The sequence below is a fragment of the Neovison vison genome, chromosome 6 (assembly GCF_020171115.1).
Source record: "Neovison vison isolate M4711 chromosome 6, ASM_NN_V1, whole genome shotgun sequence".
Taxonomy (NCBI): domain Eukaryota; kingdom Metazoa; phylum Chordata; class Mammalia; order Carnivora; family Mustelidae; genus Neogale; species Neogale vison.
Window position 1 is genome coordinate 214,797,838 of NC_058096.1, and position 18,844 is coordinate 214,816,681.

General features: G+C 58.2%; 1 protein-coding gene across 1 annotated transcript in view; it reads left to right on the plus strand.

Moving 5' to 3' along the window:
- Positions 1-18,844, plus strand: part of RFX1 (regulatory factor X1) — a 30,880-nt gene that overhangs the window by 1,658 nt on the left and 10,378 nt on the right. The window contains exons 2-8 of the mRNA XM_044254048.1: positions 5,409-5,760; positions 12,593-12,702; positions 12,911-12,994; positions 13,710-13,817; positions 14,632-14,748; positions 15,916-16,011; positions 17,494-17,588. Of these exons, the coding sequence (XP_044109983.1) occupies positions 5,457-5,760; positions 12,593-12,702; positions 12,911-12,994; positions 13,710-13,817; positions 14,632-14,748; positions 15,916-16,011; positions 17,494-17,588 (914 nt within the window). The 5' untranslated portion in view covers positions 5,409-5,456. The remainder of the gene's footprint in view (positions 1-5,408; positions 5,761-12,592; positions 12,703-12,910; positions 12,995-13,709; positions 13,818-14,631; positions 14,749-15,915; positions 16,012-17,493; positions 17,589-18,844) is intronic.

The window sequence follows — 18,844 nt, forward strand, 5'->3', positions numbered from 1 at the left end:
CTCACTTCTCCAGAGATTTTTTCTAGACCAGGTCCTCTTTGAGAGGTGACAGGACCCCTTGGAAGCTTAGGAAGGGTGGAGATTAATTTTCAGTGCCAATATGGAAATGCCAGGTCTGCCAGAAAGGTCATCACCACCTGTTGGAAAGGCAAACTTTGAGCAGAAGGTGATACTACCGATCACCTAGTCTTGTTAACTGCCTCTCCCCTGCTGTAACTTTTGTATTTGAAGGGCCCAAGCCCAAAGGGGTCTTTCCGCGAGGGTAGAGAGCACTGGTTTGGTTTGCTTTTGGAAACAATCAACTGCTTTCTAGCTGTGTGCCTGTGGATGCATTACTTTACTTCTCTGGACCTCAGTTTCCTCCTGTCTAAGCTAGGGGCAGTGATCATTGCTAATCATTTTGAGCTCATATCACTGTGTTATGGATCCCGTAAAAGAATACATGTTGAGCATCAGATACCTAGTAATTGCTCAGATGCTCTTAGCTGCCACTGTTCTCACAATTGGCCCTTCTTGCTCAGCTCTCTGAATTACACCGCTCGCATTTATTTTTATCATTTTGAATTGGGTGAGAGCCTAGTGGCTTAAAAGGTTGACTCACTTGCTGGGCTGTGTGGGCTGATGACAGAGATGACAGAGATCCCAGGAAGCTGGATACCAGGACTCCAGTTTCTAGTGAGAAAATGTCATTCCCCTTGATCCTGAATAGCCTTTCTGCCGCTTTAGGAGAGTAGCCAAAAAGAAAAATTCTCCTGGGCCTGGGCCCAGACTCAGCCCCAAGGCTTCCAAGAGGCAGCTGGGTGAGCCAGGGGTGTGGGTGTCGTGGGAATGGAGCTGAAGTCCTTGCCTTTCCCTCCCCATGTACGTCTCAATAGCTCGGGGATGGGCCAGGCAGACTTCCCCAGGGACGTGGTCTGCAGATAGCCACTGGACAGTGCTCTTCTTGGGCTGGGTGCCCCATTCTGGGCCATTGGGCACCAGCCACCCCTGCTGCTGAAGCCTGCTGCCGGCAGGGGCAGGAGGCAGGAACTGGTTCACAAGGGCTCATCAATTGGTAAACTCAAACTGGCCTTTGACACTTACTAGCAGGGTGCTCCTGGCATGGGGACACGTATTTGACAGTAAAAGTTGAGCTCCGACTATGTGCCCATTAGTGTTCTAGGAGCTGGAGGTACAGTAATGGGCAAGGCAGGCAGGGTCTCTGTTATTGAGGAGCTTGTATTTCTGGTCATGGAGGAAAGGGGAACTATGAACAAGAAAATAAACAAACAAGGAAATACAGGGCCAGGAAGAAAACAAAATAGGAGTGTGTGCTTCAGAGTACTTGGGGTTGAGGGAGGAGAGTACACCTGAGACCCAAGAAGGTGACATATAAGTGGAGATCTGAATGATAAGCAGCCAGCAGCAGAGAATGGGGGTAGAGGTGAGGAGAGCATGTCAGTCAGGTGGAAGAGTCTGGTACAAAGGTCCTGAGGCAGGAGGAGGCCTGGAGCATTCTAGGAGCAAGAGCCAGTTGGACTAGAACATTCAAGGTGAGATAGGAAGGACCTCAAGGCCCCATAATGCTTGGGAAGGGCTCTGGATTTTATTTCGTCTCTGTGATAAGAGCTGTGGAGCCTTCTGAATAGATGGGCAACAAGATAGGATTTGTGCTTTCAAAGGATCTTATTTTTTTTTAAAAAAAAGGTATTTGAGAGAGGGCAAGAGAGCAAAGTGCAAGCAGGGGGCAGGGGTAGAGGGAGAAGCAGACTCTCCGCTGAGCAGGGAGCCCAGTGCAGGATCTGATCCCAGGACCCTGGGTTCATGACCCAAACCAAAGGCAGATGCTAAACCGACTGGGCCACCCAGGTGCCCTCAAAGGATCTTAAGGACTATAGAGACCAGAGTGGAGCGTGGAGCCAGTAAGGAGGATGTTGGAGGGGTCCAGGAAAGAGATGGAGACAGGTCAGAGTAGCAGGGTATTGATGAAGGTGGAGAGAAGTGTCCAGCCTTAGGATCTATTTTGAAGGAATCATTGAGAAGTCCTGAAAACTAACTGGATATAGAAGATGAAGGAAACCTACATCCTTGTATTTATTTTCCCTATTCCACTGCAAGTTCCTCAAGAGAGCCATTCTGCAGATGAGGAAAGGGAGTTTTCTTTCCATTTCCTTGGGAGGGCCTTGTGCAAGACATAAACCATTCAGTTATAGAATCTGGAATCCAAACCAGAGGTCAGCAAACTGTGGCTGCCACCTGGTTTTGTGTGGCCTGTGAATTAAGAATAATTTTTTTTATACTTTTAAATGATTGAGGAAGAAATTAAAAGAGAAAATTTTGTGGCCCAAATAAAATGTCAGGACATGTGATACTATGTGAAATATATATCTCATTGTCTATAAATAAAATTTTATTAGCACATAACCATGTTCGTCTGTTTACATATTATCTATGGCTGCTTTCCCACTGCAGTGGCAGAGTTGAGTAGTTACAACAGAGGCTAGGCTGTCTGCCCACAAAGGCAAAAGTTTTGGCTGTGGCCCTTTACAGAAGTTTGCTGGCCCTGATCTGAAGTAATTGATTCAAACATTCTCCAAAAACAGCTGTTGGCTTTGAAGTTAGATGCAGCCATTGGTGCTTTTCTTGGCAGTTTCATTGCCAAGGAACAAATTTGTTGAGGGACTTCCTTGTTTCGTGTTCCCTGTTCTGGAAAGAAAGGGATCTCATACTGTTTAATATTTGTGACTTATTTCTCTCTAGAGAGCACCCTGCAGATCTCTGCTTAACCTAGTCATCCACAAATGGAAAGGAAAGGGCTCCCTGGTCGAATAATTGTAGGACTCTTGGTATCCTGAATTGCCCTCCTAGAGATTGACAATGACAGTGCTGAGAGGGCCTCCAGTAGAGAAGTGGGTTTAACTGTTTCATTAATCTCCCCTTCACCTTTTCAAGCTTGCTCTTTCAGTCTTTGATGTCACCTCCTTCCCCTGCCCCTGAGTGGAAGTGATGGGGCATGCAGGCTTTGTAGCTCAAGGAGGAGCAAACACCTGCAAGTGTGGAGCTTTGAAAGCCCTTTCCTTGTGGGCGGTACCAAGGGAGCACGCTCTGCTAGGGCCGAGAAAGCCCAGGCCAGGGTTTTCCAGAGAGTTCCCTCAAGGCCAGCAAGCTTGGAATCATCCTGAGGGAGAGTCAGCTCAAACAGCAGACTCTGGGGCCATCCCAGACTCCTTGGGCAGAAGCACCCAGGAATCTGCATTTAACTAGCTATGCAGGTGATGCTGATGAACACCAGAGTTTGATTTCCCCTTGGGCACCTCCTTCCTAGAGCCCGAGGAATGTGTTTCCTTCCCCTCGCTTCTCCATCTCCACCTGGCATGGGCATTTGTTCAGTTCAAGGATAAGAATGGCTTCCACGTCTCAGCCCTTACTGGGCACTGGGCTTGTATCATTGGATCCTTATGACAGCCCTCTGAGTTAGTGTTCTCATTATCCCCAGTACAGATCGGGAAACTGAGGCCCAGAGGAAGGTCAGTAACATGTTTGTGAATGAAGAGGCAGGTCAGGGTTCGTGTCGAGGTGGGTCTGACACCAGGCAGACAGACCTGATCAGCTCCTGGCCTGGACCAGAGTTTGGTCCAGGGGTGTGACGAGCCCCCAGGAGGTAGCTAGCCCCTCTGATGCTGGCAGAAAGGAGTTTGGGAGGGCAGGATCTGGGGGAAAGTGACTTTTTCTTTTGTGTGGCAGGTGTTGAATCTCTGTGGATGGGGCTTAGGTCTCCCTGTCTGAGAAACAGGGGTGATGCTATTTACTGAGTGTAAGAAATAAAACGAGCCCCGTGCTTGGCTCCAAGTAGGGCTGGAGGCTAAGGGCACACATCTGGAGATCAGAAAGACCTGGATTCAAATCGTCTTTTACCAGTTGCTGGGCACCCTTCACACGGTGTTCCTCATCTGTGAAATGGTTATGGTGGCTCCTCCCTCAGGGGGCTGCGGGACAGAGGCAAGCACAGCAGAGACTCATGGGGCTTCTGGTCACCCAGCAGCAGTTGCTTTCCCCACCCCCTTCCTCTTGCAGATCCCACTCTTAGCCACCCGTGGCCGGAGGGCCGCCCCCTGGCACATGATGGCACAGAGGTGCTCCAGGGTTAGTGCAGAAAGGCCTCTGGCTCAGTGGCCCTGGGGGCTTGGAGTGCCTGCGAGTGTCACCGACGACCGAACGCGGGCAGGACTATTCAACTTAAATACTTCCCTGGGCCAGGCAGGGGCCATGAAAGTATGGGGACTGGAGCTTCTCCTCGTTCCCACTCCAGTGTTGGTTCCACCATCCTCAAATGCTCAGGGGTTGGGGATGGCACTGGTTAGTGTGGGCAGCAGGGAAGCCATGTGCCCTTCTTCTGATGAGGCAGGGCTGGGGTGAGAGAGAGGATGGCGCTTAGCACAGGCATGGGGGGCCGTGAGCTAGACGGGACAGAGCTAGGCAAGAGGGATGGGTTGCCTAGACCAGGACCTGGGAGAGGGAATACAAGCCCTCAGCAGCCCAAAAAGCTACCTCTGCCTGGTTGGGCCAGTCCCATTCCGAGGTCAGCAGTGACTGGGGAGCCTGCTTTGTGGCTAGGGCCTGCTCTCAGCCCAGCGCCCCTGGACTCAGAAGGGCACTCTTCCTGGGATGAGCTCATATCTGGTATCGTAGCCCATTTTGGTCCATTCAAGGGCCTGAACGTCCCTGTGGTCACAAGCTGCTCTAAGGGCTTTTTGGACTCAAACACCTTTCCCTTTCTGGTGCCCCACTGGAAATGATACTCAGCCAAGAATCCAAGCCCAAACAACAGGCATGTAGGGAACTGGGACAGGCCAGTCGGAAGGCAGCTTTCCCCAGGACTTTACCTTCCAGCAGTTAGCCAACTGCTGCTGTGCTCAGAATGCCCAGGATTTCGCCTCTGCCTGCTGTGTGGTCTGGGGCAAGTTCCTCAACCTCTCTGAGCCTCAGCTCCTCATCTGGCCGAGCAGACCCAAACCCAGACACGGTTGTTGCAAAGTTTAAAATGAAACAATGTAGAGGAAGCACTCCCCCCGCCACAGGCTGCATGAGTCCTCGGGAGAGAGGGGCCGTGTGTCTCCCACCCTCCCCAACCTTCCTTTTTAGCACAGGGGTGCTCCGGGCACCAGGGCCCGGGGAGGAAGAAGGCAGAAGTCCTGGACTGGGGTGAGTGGAAGAGGCAGAGATCAGTCTCAGTCCGTAACCAGTTCCCCTGCAGTGATGGGCTGGCTGGATCTGGCCACCAGCCTCCAGATTTAATTAAGTTAGTGACGAACCTAAACGTGTCTCTAGGGAGCCAGGAACTGTCCCTGGTTTCCTCTGCTTGTCGATTAATTCTTGTTTTTCCTTCTTTTTTTTTTTTCTGTTTCCCTCCTCCTCCTCTTCTTCCCAAGGAAGAAAAAAAAAAAGCCTTATTTATTATCATTTTCCCCACTGTTGGCATGGCAACACCAGCGTACGTTACCGAGCTTCAAGCAGCCCCGCAGCCAGCCCCGCCACCGCAGGCCCCGCCCCAGCCCCCGCCGCCACCAGCGGCGCCCCAGCCCCCCCAGCCGCCTGCCACCGCCGCCACCCCCCAGCCCCAGTATGTCACTGAGCTGCAGAGCCCCCAGCCCCAGGCGCAGCCACCAGGCAGCCAGAAGCAGTACGTGACAGAGCTGCCGGCCACCCCCACGCCCTCGCAGCCGGCCGGCGCCCCTGCCCCGTCCCCGGCGTCCCAGCAGTACATCGTGGTCACCGTCTCTGGTAAGTGGACACGCGCTCGGAGCCAGCGTGCTCTGTGAATAACTCAGAGAGGAGTCTGGGGAGCCAGGCATCCTGGATGTGGGGGGCACAGTGATGCCCTCCCGCTGTCACTGGGCCTGTCACCAGCACGGCCGCTTTCAGATTTGCCGGCTTTCCCCTGGGAGACTTGGGAGGGTGTTTCTGGGGAAGGAGTCGTTAGGCCGAGCAGCGAGGCTTCTGTCCACCTAAACTCCTTCCCACTGGGGCAGCTCTTAGGGCTGTTTCTGTCGCTGTCCCCAAGTAAACTGCCACTTGAGGGAAGGACTGGATGGGAGACTTAAAGTTCGCAAGCATCTCTCGGAGATGGAAGGTGAGGGCCCAGCCGCTGCACTCCTGGCCTGAGTCGTTCCTTACCACACCCTCGGCCGCTCTGCCTGTTTCCTCCGTAGAGGGCTGGTAACAGCTTCGTGGGCTCGGGATACGTGCGAGGTGTTCTCGGAGGCATTGCATGGAGGCCAGCTGGGAGGCCTCCCCGAGATGCAACCTTTTCGGTTCTGGCGGGACCCAGGGGCCGAGGGAGGCCATTGGTTGGGCAGTTTTGTGATCATATGGCCAAGGACCCATTTCTCACAGTGGCTCCCCTTACAGCCATGGAGAAAGCGATCCAGAAGCTTAGGTTGTGGCACCCTGATTCGTGCCTAGGCCATCTTCCCCATGCCCCAGTTCTTCCAGGATGGAGATGGGCCGAGCTGGGCCGAGCAGAAAGGAACTGGGAGCAGAGGGTCAGGGCAGGCAGTCATTCCCCTGAGAAGGTGGAGCTCAGACCAGGGCTGGGCATCATCTGTGGCTTCCAGTGTGTTTAGCGGAGCGGGGAGAATGTGGTGAACCACACACTCCACCTCGGCCTGATCTTTCCAGAGTGGAAAAGGATTGGATGGAAATCATAAAGGTATCTTGGGAGGCTGTGGAAGGGGCAGGTCAAGACTGGGTTTAGGAAGATAGGGCAATGTAGAGTGACACATCGCAGCTGACATGGCCCCGTGGGACCAGAGCAGGTGTAGCCGGGGCCCTGAGCGCCTCCCTTAGGTTCCTGGCAGTGTGGAGGTCCCCAGAGAGGGATGAGGGTGGTGACTCTTTACCACAGGGACTGGTCTGGAGGGATGTCATGTGAGAGCCATGTGAGAGCACCAGCCATGGACATGGCCAGGGTCCCCAGGCCACTAATCTCTGGCCTGTTCCCGGCACCGCCCAGTTATTCTGCTAGGTTTTCTCACCAGCATGCTCCCCCCTGCAACAAGAAACCCACCCCCACCTCCATCGTCTTGTCTGATTCTGTGCTCCTTACCCCTGATCCCACTGCCTACCTCCCTGGGAACAGGTGCCACCACGTATCAAGAAGGACCCCATCTCACCTGAGCCAGCCTCACGCCTCCCAGGGTCATCTGGAGCCACCAGCTCTGCGAATCCCAGGCCATCCCCTCCAAGGCTTTATCGCTTGGTCCCTCTCTTGCAAATCTGTCCCACTGACCTGCTGAGAGGAGACACCTCCCGATTTAATCGGAAACCCCAGTTCCTGTACCCTTTCAGCTGCTGCCCACGTCTTCACTTCCTTTTAAGTCAGAATTCCTTGAAGGATTCACCCTCCCTTCCTTAACTTGTGCTCTCTCCTCTGCTGCCTCTGCCTTTCCCCTCCTGCACCCCAGTCACTCCAGTCGCCCAGAGCTCCCACCTTGCCCATCTGCTGCTCATTCTTGGTACTCCTCTTCCTCGGTCCCTGGGAAGTACCTGACATACTTGTCCCCTTCCTCCCGGAACCGCCCCCTGCCCTGGTCCCTACCTACTTTCCTGCCTCCTTTCTCCATCCCCTTTGCTGCTTCCTCCTCATCGCCCTTCATAGGGGCCTAGTCCAGCGTCTCAGCTTCCACTGCCACCTTGGTGCTAACAACATGCCCCCGCCACGGCCTGCGCCCTGGGCTATGGCCGTGAACCCCAGCCACCTGTGACGCATCCACTCAGGATGGAACGGCCTCTCAAGCCAGCACTGCCGAATAGAACCTTGGATTTTTCCCCTCATCCAATCACACCCTCTTCTGAGACTTTTTCATCCTAACAAACAGCAGCCCTGGGCCTGGGTCAGCACGGATTCCTGCCCGGCCCATCTCTGAGCAAGACCTCTCGTCCCCGCTTCTGCTCCCAGAACTTACCACCTCTGCCACCTCCAGGGCCCCCAGCCCAGTTCAGCCTCCGCCCTCGATGGTCACTGTCCACCCCTGCACTGACCAGGAGGGAGCCCATCACAGCCCAGTTCGATGCAGGTGATTCTGAGGCAGATGGCCCTGGAGTCACTGCCTGAGAAACCGTGACTTTGGCGTTCTCCTCTGAGGACGGCTGGCCCCTGTGGCCCCTTCCACTAGGGAAGGGCTTTAAAAGCTCCACACTGCCTGGATCCCCTGCTGACAATTTCCTAGCCTCCCAACTTCCGTCTTGAAGTCCTGTCAGCCCACCAAGCCTCAGCCGGCCCCATCCGTTCCCTCCCACACCTACTCCAGCCCTCCTGGCCTTCCCGCAGCGGCAAAACCCCACAAGGCTCAGTCTGGCCTCCAGGTCTTTGCATTTGCAGTGCCCTCTGCCTGGAACGCTCCGTCCCCAACCCCCTGGTGGCTCGGCCCTTGTGTTCTGGTGTCCGCTCAGATGCTGCCTCCCTGATGCCCACACCCCCCCACCTCCACTGCTCACGCCCTGTGTCCTCACTTTGCTTTGTTTTTCTTCTTAACACTCATGTCACCTGAAGTGCTGATGATGGTGAGGATGTCCGTCCCTTGTCCCTGAGGGCGGGGCTCTGTCTGCCACGTCCCTGTGCCATGAACAGCCACTAGAAATCTGGCCCGACCCATCGCAGCCCTCACAGTCTGCTAGCCCCGGGCAGCTGAGAGCAGGTGGGAGGCCTCGCCTGTCACTGCTGGAGGACTTTGGTCAGCCTACAGGGCATCCCGTTGGCTCTAGACCTCCTAGGTGCTGGCTTTGGCTGCTTTGGGGCTCCAGGGTCCTCAGGGCAAGGGTCCGGAGAGGGCACATGGCTCGAGGCCCCAGAGCACCCCGACTCCCAGCACATTCGTCTCTCCTCCTCAGCCTCTCCAGTTCCTGCTGCATGCCCCGGGGGTCTCTGGTGCTTAGAGGTCAAGGCCTTTGTTCCCGCTCCCCGGATCCCCCAGTGCACCACAAGGCCGGTCTGTGCTGCTGGGCTGCTGGTGCGACTCTCAGGATTCCTTCTTGGTCTCATGGTACCTTGACGGCCTTTCACAGGGGTCCTTTGCCCTGTTGCTCCCTGTTCCAGCGGCAGTGAGGCTGTCCTCTGAAGGGTGACTGGGTGATGCTTCCTTGATACCTTTTCTGAGGAAGAGGAGGTTGGCTGCACCTTGTCATTCTATTTGCCCCGTTTACCCTTCCCCCACCCCCTTGCAGTGATTTCCTAGCATTCCTCCGTGACCCTCTCCTGGGTTAGTGTCCCTTTTCAGCTAAGGGTAGCCTTTGGGCCACTTGAGCCTGTCCCAGGCGTGGCGGGGTGGGGGTGGGGGGTAACTGACACCAGTAAAGGCTGCAGCAAGGTGCCTGGGGCTCCGCAGGAGCCAGAGCAATCGCATCTGACCAGGGATCCGGGGAGACGCAGGGAGAGGACAGGCGGGGCCCCAGACCCACCTTGGAGCCCAGGCTGGAAGCCAGCTGGGAACGACACCACAGGCAGCTCGTTCAGCCCGGTCCTCGTGGGCTCTGCCCTAAGGTGTCTTTGGAGCTGATGGGAAGGGAGCTCCAGTTTCCCTGCTCGGGAACAGCCCTCTAGATCTGTAAGGCCCTGTCCTCGCAGGCCGCCACACTCGCACCTGACACTTGGGGCAGAAGGAGGACACTGTGGGTCCTGACACCCCCAGGAAGGTGAAAGCAAACCTGCCCGCGACAGACAGCGCTGGGCTGAAGGGACGTGTGCGGCCAGCCGTTCTTCCCTGCTTCTCTTGCACTCGGAGTCTTGGGAATCCAGCAAGACTTGTGTCCGTGAGAGAGATGGGGGCTGTTTCTCAGCATCTCCCAGCACAGCTGGGGAAATGGTCAGGACAGACAAGGGACCCAGGAGCCACCGGCCCTTTCAGAGGCCCTGACTGAAGTCATCTCCAGGAGCAAAGGATCAGGAGGGAGGGAGCCAGACGCCCCTCGCCTCCGCCATCCGAGAGGCATGGGGCCCCAGCTCGTCTTCAAGCCTCTCGGGCTTCCTTCAGTCTTCCCCCTCAGAGCTCGCGGCACTGGAGACATGAACAGGTCTCAGTGGGGAAGTGCAGGGCCCAGGGAGGAAGAGATGCTCATCAGATTGAGGGACAGGAAATCAGCTGCCACTTCCTGACTACAGACTTGAGACTGTGGGGGCCCTCCCTGGTCTCATGCACATGCCCAGAATGGAGAAGGCGGACAGACAGATGCAGAGGCTTGCAGACTTAATACTCCAACCCCCAACACACACACACACACACACACACACACACAAAACGAGGGCAGGACACGGGCAGGCAGGGACGCGCACACACAGGAAGCCTTTCATCCGGACAGTAGACTCTAGAATCTCACCTGCTTATCCTCAGGGTACAGCCCGGCATGCCTGGCAGATGTGAGGGTCCCAGCCTTGAGAGCCAGCCTAGACTGTTTCCTGGGGCTTCCCCATCCCAGGCAGGTCCCTGATATCAGCAGGTCCCCAGGCCTCTCAAATGCTAAGGGTCCCACTGACTGAAGGATCAGCCTCGGCATTTTCTTCCGAGCCTCCAGGCCTGGGTAGCTGGGGCCAGACCCCCACTCACTGTCCACCCTGAACTAGGCAAAAACCCGTCGGAGGCCGCCTCAGTTGGGTGCCATTCCTTGGGCTGGGCCTGGCTCCCCGTGTCCCACAGATACAGACACCCAGGTGTATCACAGCCCCACACGTGACTTAGGGCTTTCTCGGGTTTCTCCCCAGGGGCCCCTCTCGGTGAGGGCTCCCTCCCTCACTACTCAGAGAAGCCTACCTAGATGCAGGGGAAGAGTGTAGCCAAGTAGGAGATGGTGTCTCCTGGAATTGGCTACAGAGGCAGCTGGCCAGGCAGGCCTGAGGTGGTTCCAGTGCCCGTCCACGTGTGGCCAATGGGAGGCTTTCCCCAGCACCACCTCCCACATCTGGCCGCCACTCCCCCTACACCCAGTACATAACACATTCATGAGCCCTGCCCTGGACTTGGTCCCTGAGGTTCTTGCATCTACCTGGGACTGCACTTCTGCCCTGGCCAGGCCCCCTCTCCCTGTGTCCCCACATAGCTGAGGCCCAGCTTCTCACTTTGGAGGCTAGGGATGCTCTGGTCCTAAAGTGGTATTCCCATAGACCCTCACCTTACTGGTCACCACTGCCCTCGGGGTGTCAGCCCAAGCATGACCTGAGGCTCTAGATTTCCATGCACAATGTGAGGTTTATGTGGGCACAGATAACGGGCCAGCCTCCTGGCATGTCAGTTCCCAGCTGGGTGACCTTGGGCAGGTCACTTCCTCTCTCCCGGTCTCTTGCCTTACCCCATAATGGGGGTAATAAAAGTTCTTTCTGTCTCCGGCTACCCAGGAAGACCCTAGCACAGCACCTGGGCTGCTGGAAACACTCTAGTTACTCCTATTACTCCTTCCCCACCCCCTCCTGTCCTGCCAGGGGACCCCCCCCACACACAAGGAGGTAGCACTGGGACCTTGGCTCCTGGTAGCAGACCGGAGGAAGGGCAGGCACATATGCGCCCCACAGCCCCAGCCTGTCCTCTGGAACTGGGAGCAAGCGAGGCCTCATGGAGGGAGCAGGGTGGATGGTGTCCTGGCTGGGGATGGGGGGGGGTCTTCCATCCAGCATCTCTCAAGGACACTTGCCCTCTGAGCCTCTCCCCTTTTCAGCTCCCTTCTTAATCACTCAGTGAGATGTGCATGAAACTTGACCTGTGCCCACCCGATAGCATCTCCAGGTACCAGTCTCCCTCCTGACTTCATAGCAAGGCCCCAGCCCAGGGACGGCCATGCTTGGGCTACGCCTGCCGGGAGGAGGGTGTTTATTCCAAGAGGGCAGCTGGGGAGCTCTGCATCTAAGGGGCGGGGGATTAGCTCCCCAAGGTTGCGGGTATAAAGCCTCCCGCGCGCCCGCGCACCCTGCTGTTCCCAGAGAGGTGGGTGAGGAGTGAGGAGTGTGGGGCAGGTTCCCCTGGAGAGACGGGGGTAGGAGCGGGGTAGGGGCACCATGTTCTACGATTGCCTCTTCTCGGCTGCCTGTCAGCGTGAGTACCTGCCTGTCCCCCTCCAAGCCCCCTCCTGCCCCCGTCCCACTGAGGACAGGGAGGCTGGGGCCGTGGAGAGGGAGGGCATGCTTGGCCACAGGCTGGCAAGGCCTTCTAGGGTCACTCTTCGGACCATCTTCTTTTCTTGGGAAGCCAGGAGTCATCTCGAGGAAGGTGGCCCCAGCCCCTTGGTCCTTCTAGGGCTGCTGAGACTCCAGGTTAGGAGGCCAGTCCCTGACTGCCCACGGATCCTATCTGTTGGGAAAAGGGATCCAGGCCTCTGGGGGGCCCCTGCTGCACCTTGGCTCCTCGGCCACCCCTTCTAGTCTGGTTTTGGGACGAGGTGGGGTGGGGTGGAGCTGCTTCTGCCTGGCAAGGACCAAAGGTCCTTCAGGCTCACCCCCATGGGCAGTGTTAGGGCTGGCCAGGAGGCAGGCAGGATTGCTGGAGAGGCCCGGCCATTCTCGTGGGTTCAGGCTCAGGTTCCGGGTGGGGGTAGGGACGACAGGCAGAGCTGACCCAGTGACCCGTCCTTGCAGAAGGCGCTATGCGGGCCAGTGAGACTGTATCAGAGGCCAGCCCAGGCTCCACAGCCAGCCAGACCGGAGTCCCCACTCAGGTGGTTCAGCAGGTGCAGGGCACCCAGCAGGTAGGACACACTCCTCCCCCCGGGGCTGGTCAGGAGTGTCCGTGAGGGGGCGGTGGTGACTTTGGTCACGGGTGCTTGGCTTCGCTGCCTCCTGTCTGCTCCCATGTTCTTATCAAGATGCCCACTTCAGCCCCCGCTTCCACCCACCTGGGCCAGGCCTCCCCGGGGAAGCTAGCATGGCTCAGGTCCTTACTCCTTGTCCTCACAGCGTCTGCTGGTCCAGACGAGCGTGCAGGCCAAGCCGGGCCATGTGTCACCCCTCCAGCTCACCAACATCCCAGTGCCCCAGCAGGTAAGGCTGCCACACCCAGCCCTGGCCTCACAGTGCTCCCCCTGCCCCCACCCCCCCCACCCCTGCCCTGGGTGCACCACCAACCCCCTGTGGCCTGCGCAGATCTGCCCGCAGCAGCATCAAGGACAAAAGCTCTATCCGGTCGCCTCCCCACTTGCTGCTCCAGCAAGTGAGACCGTGGCAGTCAGGGGCCATCGGGGAAGGATGACCTGCACGCCTTCTCTTAATAGACAGAACTGAGGAGTAGCAGTGAGGAAGGCGACTTTCAGGTCCAGCCCCAGTGTCTCAAAGCAGAGAACCCAATGCCACTTAGGAGCCAAGAGCCCGTAGCCAGCACAGGGACTGTGAGTGCATGGTGGTGGTCTGTCCCCCAGAAGGCTGTGGGCAGGGTGGCAGGGCTCAGCACAGAACGGGACAAAGTCCCATCAGGCTTCAAGGGTGAGAACCATCCCGCGTGCCCTGTGCAGCCGGGCTCCCCGGACACAGACCCTGACTCTGCCACTTACTGGTCCAGGACTTCTGGCAAGCACTCTTCCCATCCTGAGCCTCTCTGTGAAGTGCGGTTACTGTCAGGGCTGCACTGGGACTTGGGGGTAGTTCTGTGAGCTAAGAGGTGTGCAGCACTGGGGCATCGCCTGGGATAGTGTCCTGTGCTTGGGAAAACCAAGACGGGCTGTTGGGAGTGAACTGTGGTCCTTTTCCCTCCTGGTTCTAGGCTCTCCCCACGCAGCGTCTGGTGGTGCAGAGCACAGCCACAGGCGGCAAGGGTGGCCAGGTTTCCCTGACAGTGCACGGCCCCCAGCAGGTGCACTCACCACCTGAGGTAGGTAGTGGCCCCACCAGCTGTGCCTGTACCTCCCCAGGTTGGCCATGTACCCCCAGCATACACCTGGAGGGGTCCCTGTCCCCCAAGCCCACTTGTTCCTCCAAAGTCCGGCCCCACTCAGGACGGGTAGAGGCTCCTCAGACTACCAGGGTGGGCTCTGGGGAACCGCCCCCCCCAAACACCAGTGAGGATGTCAGAGGCCAGCAGGCCACAGACAGCTGGGAGCATGGGTGGCAGCATCGGGAGCTTGGGGTCAGGGCCCCAGCTCAGCCATTTCTCCTGGGGGATGCTGGCCGGGGCTCTGGAGCCTTCTGAGCCCAGTGTTTTCTGTGTGAAACAGCTGATGATACACAGTGCCACAGCATGGCCCAGAGCCAACAGGGACCTGTAGACAGTCTGCCTGGGGTCAGTGCCTGGTGCCACCAATCAGCTGTGTGGCCTTGGGACATCCCTTCCCACCCGTTCCCACCCGTGCTTTAGCACGTCATCTGTTAAATGGGGATTCCCTCACCTGAGGGCTGCAGTGTCTCTGATTGTGGCAGCAATGGGTGGCCTCTGAGCTGAGGCCATCTTCGCTGGGGAGGATGGGTCTACCAGTACCTCTGGGCCGGACCCCCAGCTTTGCCTGGGAGTGATCGGGGCAGGGACTTGGGATTCGGATTCATGGAATTTGACCACTTTCCAGTAGAGGAGGTTGAGATCTCTGTGGCTTGCCACCCGCCCCCAACAGCTCTTGGGAGAACCCTCCTGAAAAGGGTTTTGTCAGGGCCTGGGTGCCCAGACGACGCCCCCGTGTCTCCTTCCCTTGCAGCGGTCACCAGTGCAGGCCAACAGCTCCTCCAGCAAGACAGCCGCGGCCCCCACGGGCACAGTGCCGCAGCAGCTGCCGGTCCACGGCGTTCAGCAGAGTGTCCCCGTCACCCAAGAGGTGCCAGGCCAAGGCGGGCAGTGGCTGGGGCAAAGGGCCCTGGCCAGGCAGCCTCTGCAGCCTCCTTAACTGTCTGTGGGAGCTGTGGTGGGGAAAGTCGGTGGGAGCCAAGCAGATGGGGGGACAGCCTCAGCAGCGCCCTCCCCCGCAATCCGGGCCTTTGGCAAGCGCCACTATCTCACTCCAGACTCAGCATCCTCGTCTAAATAATGGGTTCTGCCCTGGGAACCTGGGAGCAGGGCGGTTGGGGCTGCTGGGGGGTGAAATCTGGTCCTCATTTGGGGGGGCACCTAACACTGGGCTCTCAGCAGGCGCTGGAAACTCTGAGAAATGATGCAGCCTCTTTGGGCTCAGTTGCCTAGAGGAAGCCCCAAGGCCAAGTCCTGGCTTACCCCCAGGGAGCCCAGCGGGAAGCCCAACCTGCAGATCCATGGCCAGTCTTTGGAAGGGGTAGAGGCTCTTCCTCAGACTACAGGGTGGATTCTGGGGACCCCCAGAGTCTGTTGCTCTGAGCTGCCAGTTATGGCAGCTGGAGCAGGTTAAGCAGCAAGGCGTCTCTGCCATCTGGTTGTTATCAGTCAAGTTGCAGGGTTCCAAACCCTTCGGAAAACCAGATGAAAGGTATAGACTCTTCCCCCAAAGGAAAGCACAGACCTCATCCTGAAGGATTCACAGATGTTCCTGCCAGTACCACAGACCCTCTGACCCTCCAGGCCTGGATCTGAGTCCTAATCCACCGCTCAACAACCCCCACATCAGCCCCCAGCCTCTGCCCCTCACTGTGGGCCCTGATGGTGATATCAGGATTCCCGGGGCACCGTGGGGATGTGGGGGTGTGGGATAACCCATGTAGAGAGTAAGGGGGGTACAGCAAGGACTCCCTCAGACCCAAGTTCAGCTTCAGTTTTGACACTTCCTGTGGGCCTCACTCTGATGAGCCTCTGTTCACACATGTGACTGGGCACCCAGAGTCAGTGCAGTGATGAATCTAAAAGGCACTCCGTGAAGGGTGATGCGGGAAAAGTGGCAGAATGGTGGCCTTTCCCACCAGGCTGCCCTGACCCTTACCTGAGGAGTTCATGTGGGCGTGGTGTCGGGGTACTCCAGCATGCCTGGGCCACCAGGGGCACCATGGTTACCAGTCTAACTTGCCTTTTCCCTCCCCAGAGGTCCGTGGTCCAAGCCACTCCACAGGCGCCCAAAGCCGGCCCTGTGCAGCAGCTCACGGTGCAGGGCCTCCAGCCAGTTCATGTGGCCCAAGAGGTGCGTGTCTCCTCCATCTACCTGGAGGCAAAGTGGGATGGGGCCCTGGCTGGGCTGGGGAGGGGTGCAGTTCTGGCAGGCCGCCGGGAGGGAAGGGAGCTGGGGGTCCTCCAGGGCCCCAGCCCGGCCCCAGGCTCCACCTGGGGCTGTGGGCTGCAGACTCAGCCCTTCCCCCCACACACACACCTGGCAGTTCAAGGGCCCAGGTTTTGCTAAGAAAGATCTGGCTTCTCCCCTTCCACAGACACCGGGTGGGAGATCTGACGGGTTGCTGCGTGAGCTCAGCTACCCGGTGGGCGGCGGAGGCCTGGAACCCCGCCCGCGGCCTCCCCCGGTGACCCCCCAGTATCTCTGTTTGTCCTCCAGAGCTCAGGCAGTCAGTTTCCCGCTAGGAAGGCAGAGCAGCAGGAGCCCCGGCCCACGCCGCCGCCGGAGCCGCCGCCCCGGCCACCCACGCCCGGGCCCCGGCCGAGCGCGCTGGCCCGAGAGCCGCCGCCGCTCCAGTCCGCGCGCAGCGGCGAGGTCCCGCAGCTAGGCAGCCCCGAGCCGCCGCCGCCCCATTACGAGCCGGGCGCCGAGCAGTGGGTGGAGCTGGTGGGCGTGCTGCCCCCGCACCTGCTCCTGCCGCAGCAGAAAGTGGTCTTCGAGCCACAGCCCGGGCTCCCGGCCCGAGCCAGCCCCGACCAGAGGGTCAGGATCCAGAGAGTCCCCCAGGTGCTAGTGTTCGGCACGGCCGCCACGGCCCTCAAAGTAGGTGGCGGACTTCTGGGCGGGGGGGCATCGGGCGGGCGGGGGCGGGATCCGCCGGCCCCGGCCCGCACCCGGCCCCGGGCTGCCCGTCAGGCCCCCCCAACCTCGGCGGGGCCAGTCTGGGGACCCGCCTCTGACCCCCACCCCACCCCAGGCAGGTTCCTGGTCCCAGGCTTCGCTCCCATAGAGGGTGGGGGATGGAGTGGGAAACTCAGGCCCCGCCCCTGAGGCCCTGTCAGTGATTCCAGGCTCCGTCCCACAAACCCGGGCCCCACCCCTGATCTCTGACTCCGCCCCCAACATCCTGTACTTAGTTTCCAGGCGCCACCCCTGAGGCACTGTTTGTATGTAGTTTTCAGGCTTTGGCTTTGACTTTAGCTTCAGCGACAGCCATGTCCCAGTGCTTGGCTGTCCTCCTGGGGTCCAACTTTCATGCCCACAGTAGGACCCTGGGGTCCCCTCAGGCCCCACTCTTGCTGTCCCCAGCCTAAGCACAGAGTCCTGGCACTCCTGACAGACCCTCACCCGATTCCCAGTCCCGGTGGAGAGTGCAGTCCCTGCGCCTCTGACACCTGGCCCTGTCCAGGATGTGTTCAGAAAGCCCAGAAATGCAGCCTTCCAGCCGGGGAGCCAGGTGTCCTTGTGAGCTTGGACAGCCACCAGCCCTTTAGGGACAGAGGCAGAGGAGCTGGCCCACCCCTGACCTTCTGTGTGCCCTTCCTCCCCTGCCAGGTGCAGCAGCTCCAGCAGGTGCCTGTCCCACACGTGTACTCCAGCCAAGTGCAGTATGTGGAGGGTGGTGACGCCAGCTACACGGCCAGTGCCATGTGAGTGGGCAGAGGGCTGGGGGAGGGGACGGGAGATGGGACCTTGGTCTGCCCAGGGCCCTGCTAGGACTTGTGTGTATGTGTGTGTGTGCACCCGAGTCCCAGCGCCAAGCATGACAGGGGCTGGTGCTTCCCAAGGATAACCTATAGCTACCAGGCAGGGGGAAAGCGGAGGGGACCCTCACAGCTTGGGAAAGGCCGTCATTGATCTAATGATACCTGGTATCATTTAGGGCTTTGGAGTCAGATGGGCCTGGTTTTTAGAAAAGGAAAAAGAAAATTCCATTTTTACAAGACAGAATTTCTTAAGAGGGAGTGGGAAACAGTAAAGAGGAACTCTTCACGGCTGACCCCAACCCTGCTCCAAAGGGGGTGCTGTGACCTGTTTCTTTGTTTCCTCCCAGAGATATTCTGAGAATAGCAACTACCCCCTTTTTTGTGCAGAAACAGGCACAGTGTTCTGTCTCTTATTTCTTCTGCCAGCGGTGTATCTTGACGCTCTTCCATGTTTCTCTGAGTGGCCCCCAGTCCCCCTGCCTAAACGGCTGCGTGGTGCTCCACTGTGCAGATGGAGCGTGAATGACGTGGCCAGTGCCCACCCGGCCGACCCTCGGTGACCCCTGACCCCCGCTGCTGCACACACACACTGTAGCATGACCGGGTGCCCCAGCGGGCAGATGCCACGCCCCAGGCCTGCCCTCGTACCAGTTCTGGCTCCCTCTTGCCCTGGATCCTCCGCCCACCACCTTCCCTCTCCTATCATCTGTAGTAATGATTCCAGGATTATAGTGATTGTTGTTTTAATTTTTGGAAGTTTCCATTGGTTTTCTTTACATTTGTCATTGTTGTTTTCTTACATCCCCACCTTTGTCCTAAGTGGGGCTGATGCTAGGGATTTGCTCATAGAGCAACTTGGTCCAGGGGTCATGATGCTGTGGCAGATCCCAAGGGTCATGACCCTGGCACCTGAGTCATGGTCATGGTCATGGTCATGGTCCATGGCATCCACCTACCTCATAGCTCTATTGATTCATTTCTGGTGCTGCCAGTCTCTTAGCCTTGCAGTTGCCCCCTAGGGCCTCCAGGGGTGTTAGAAGCAGAGCTGAGGCACAAGCCCTGGCCCTGCAGTGCCACGCTGGCTCCTTCTGCCTCCCCTGGTAGCATCTGTGGTTTGCTTCTGTTCAAGTTCTTCCCGCCGTGATTGGTACGTGTGATTGCACGTAGCCCCGCATTGCCATCAGATTCTTCTGCTGCGT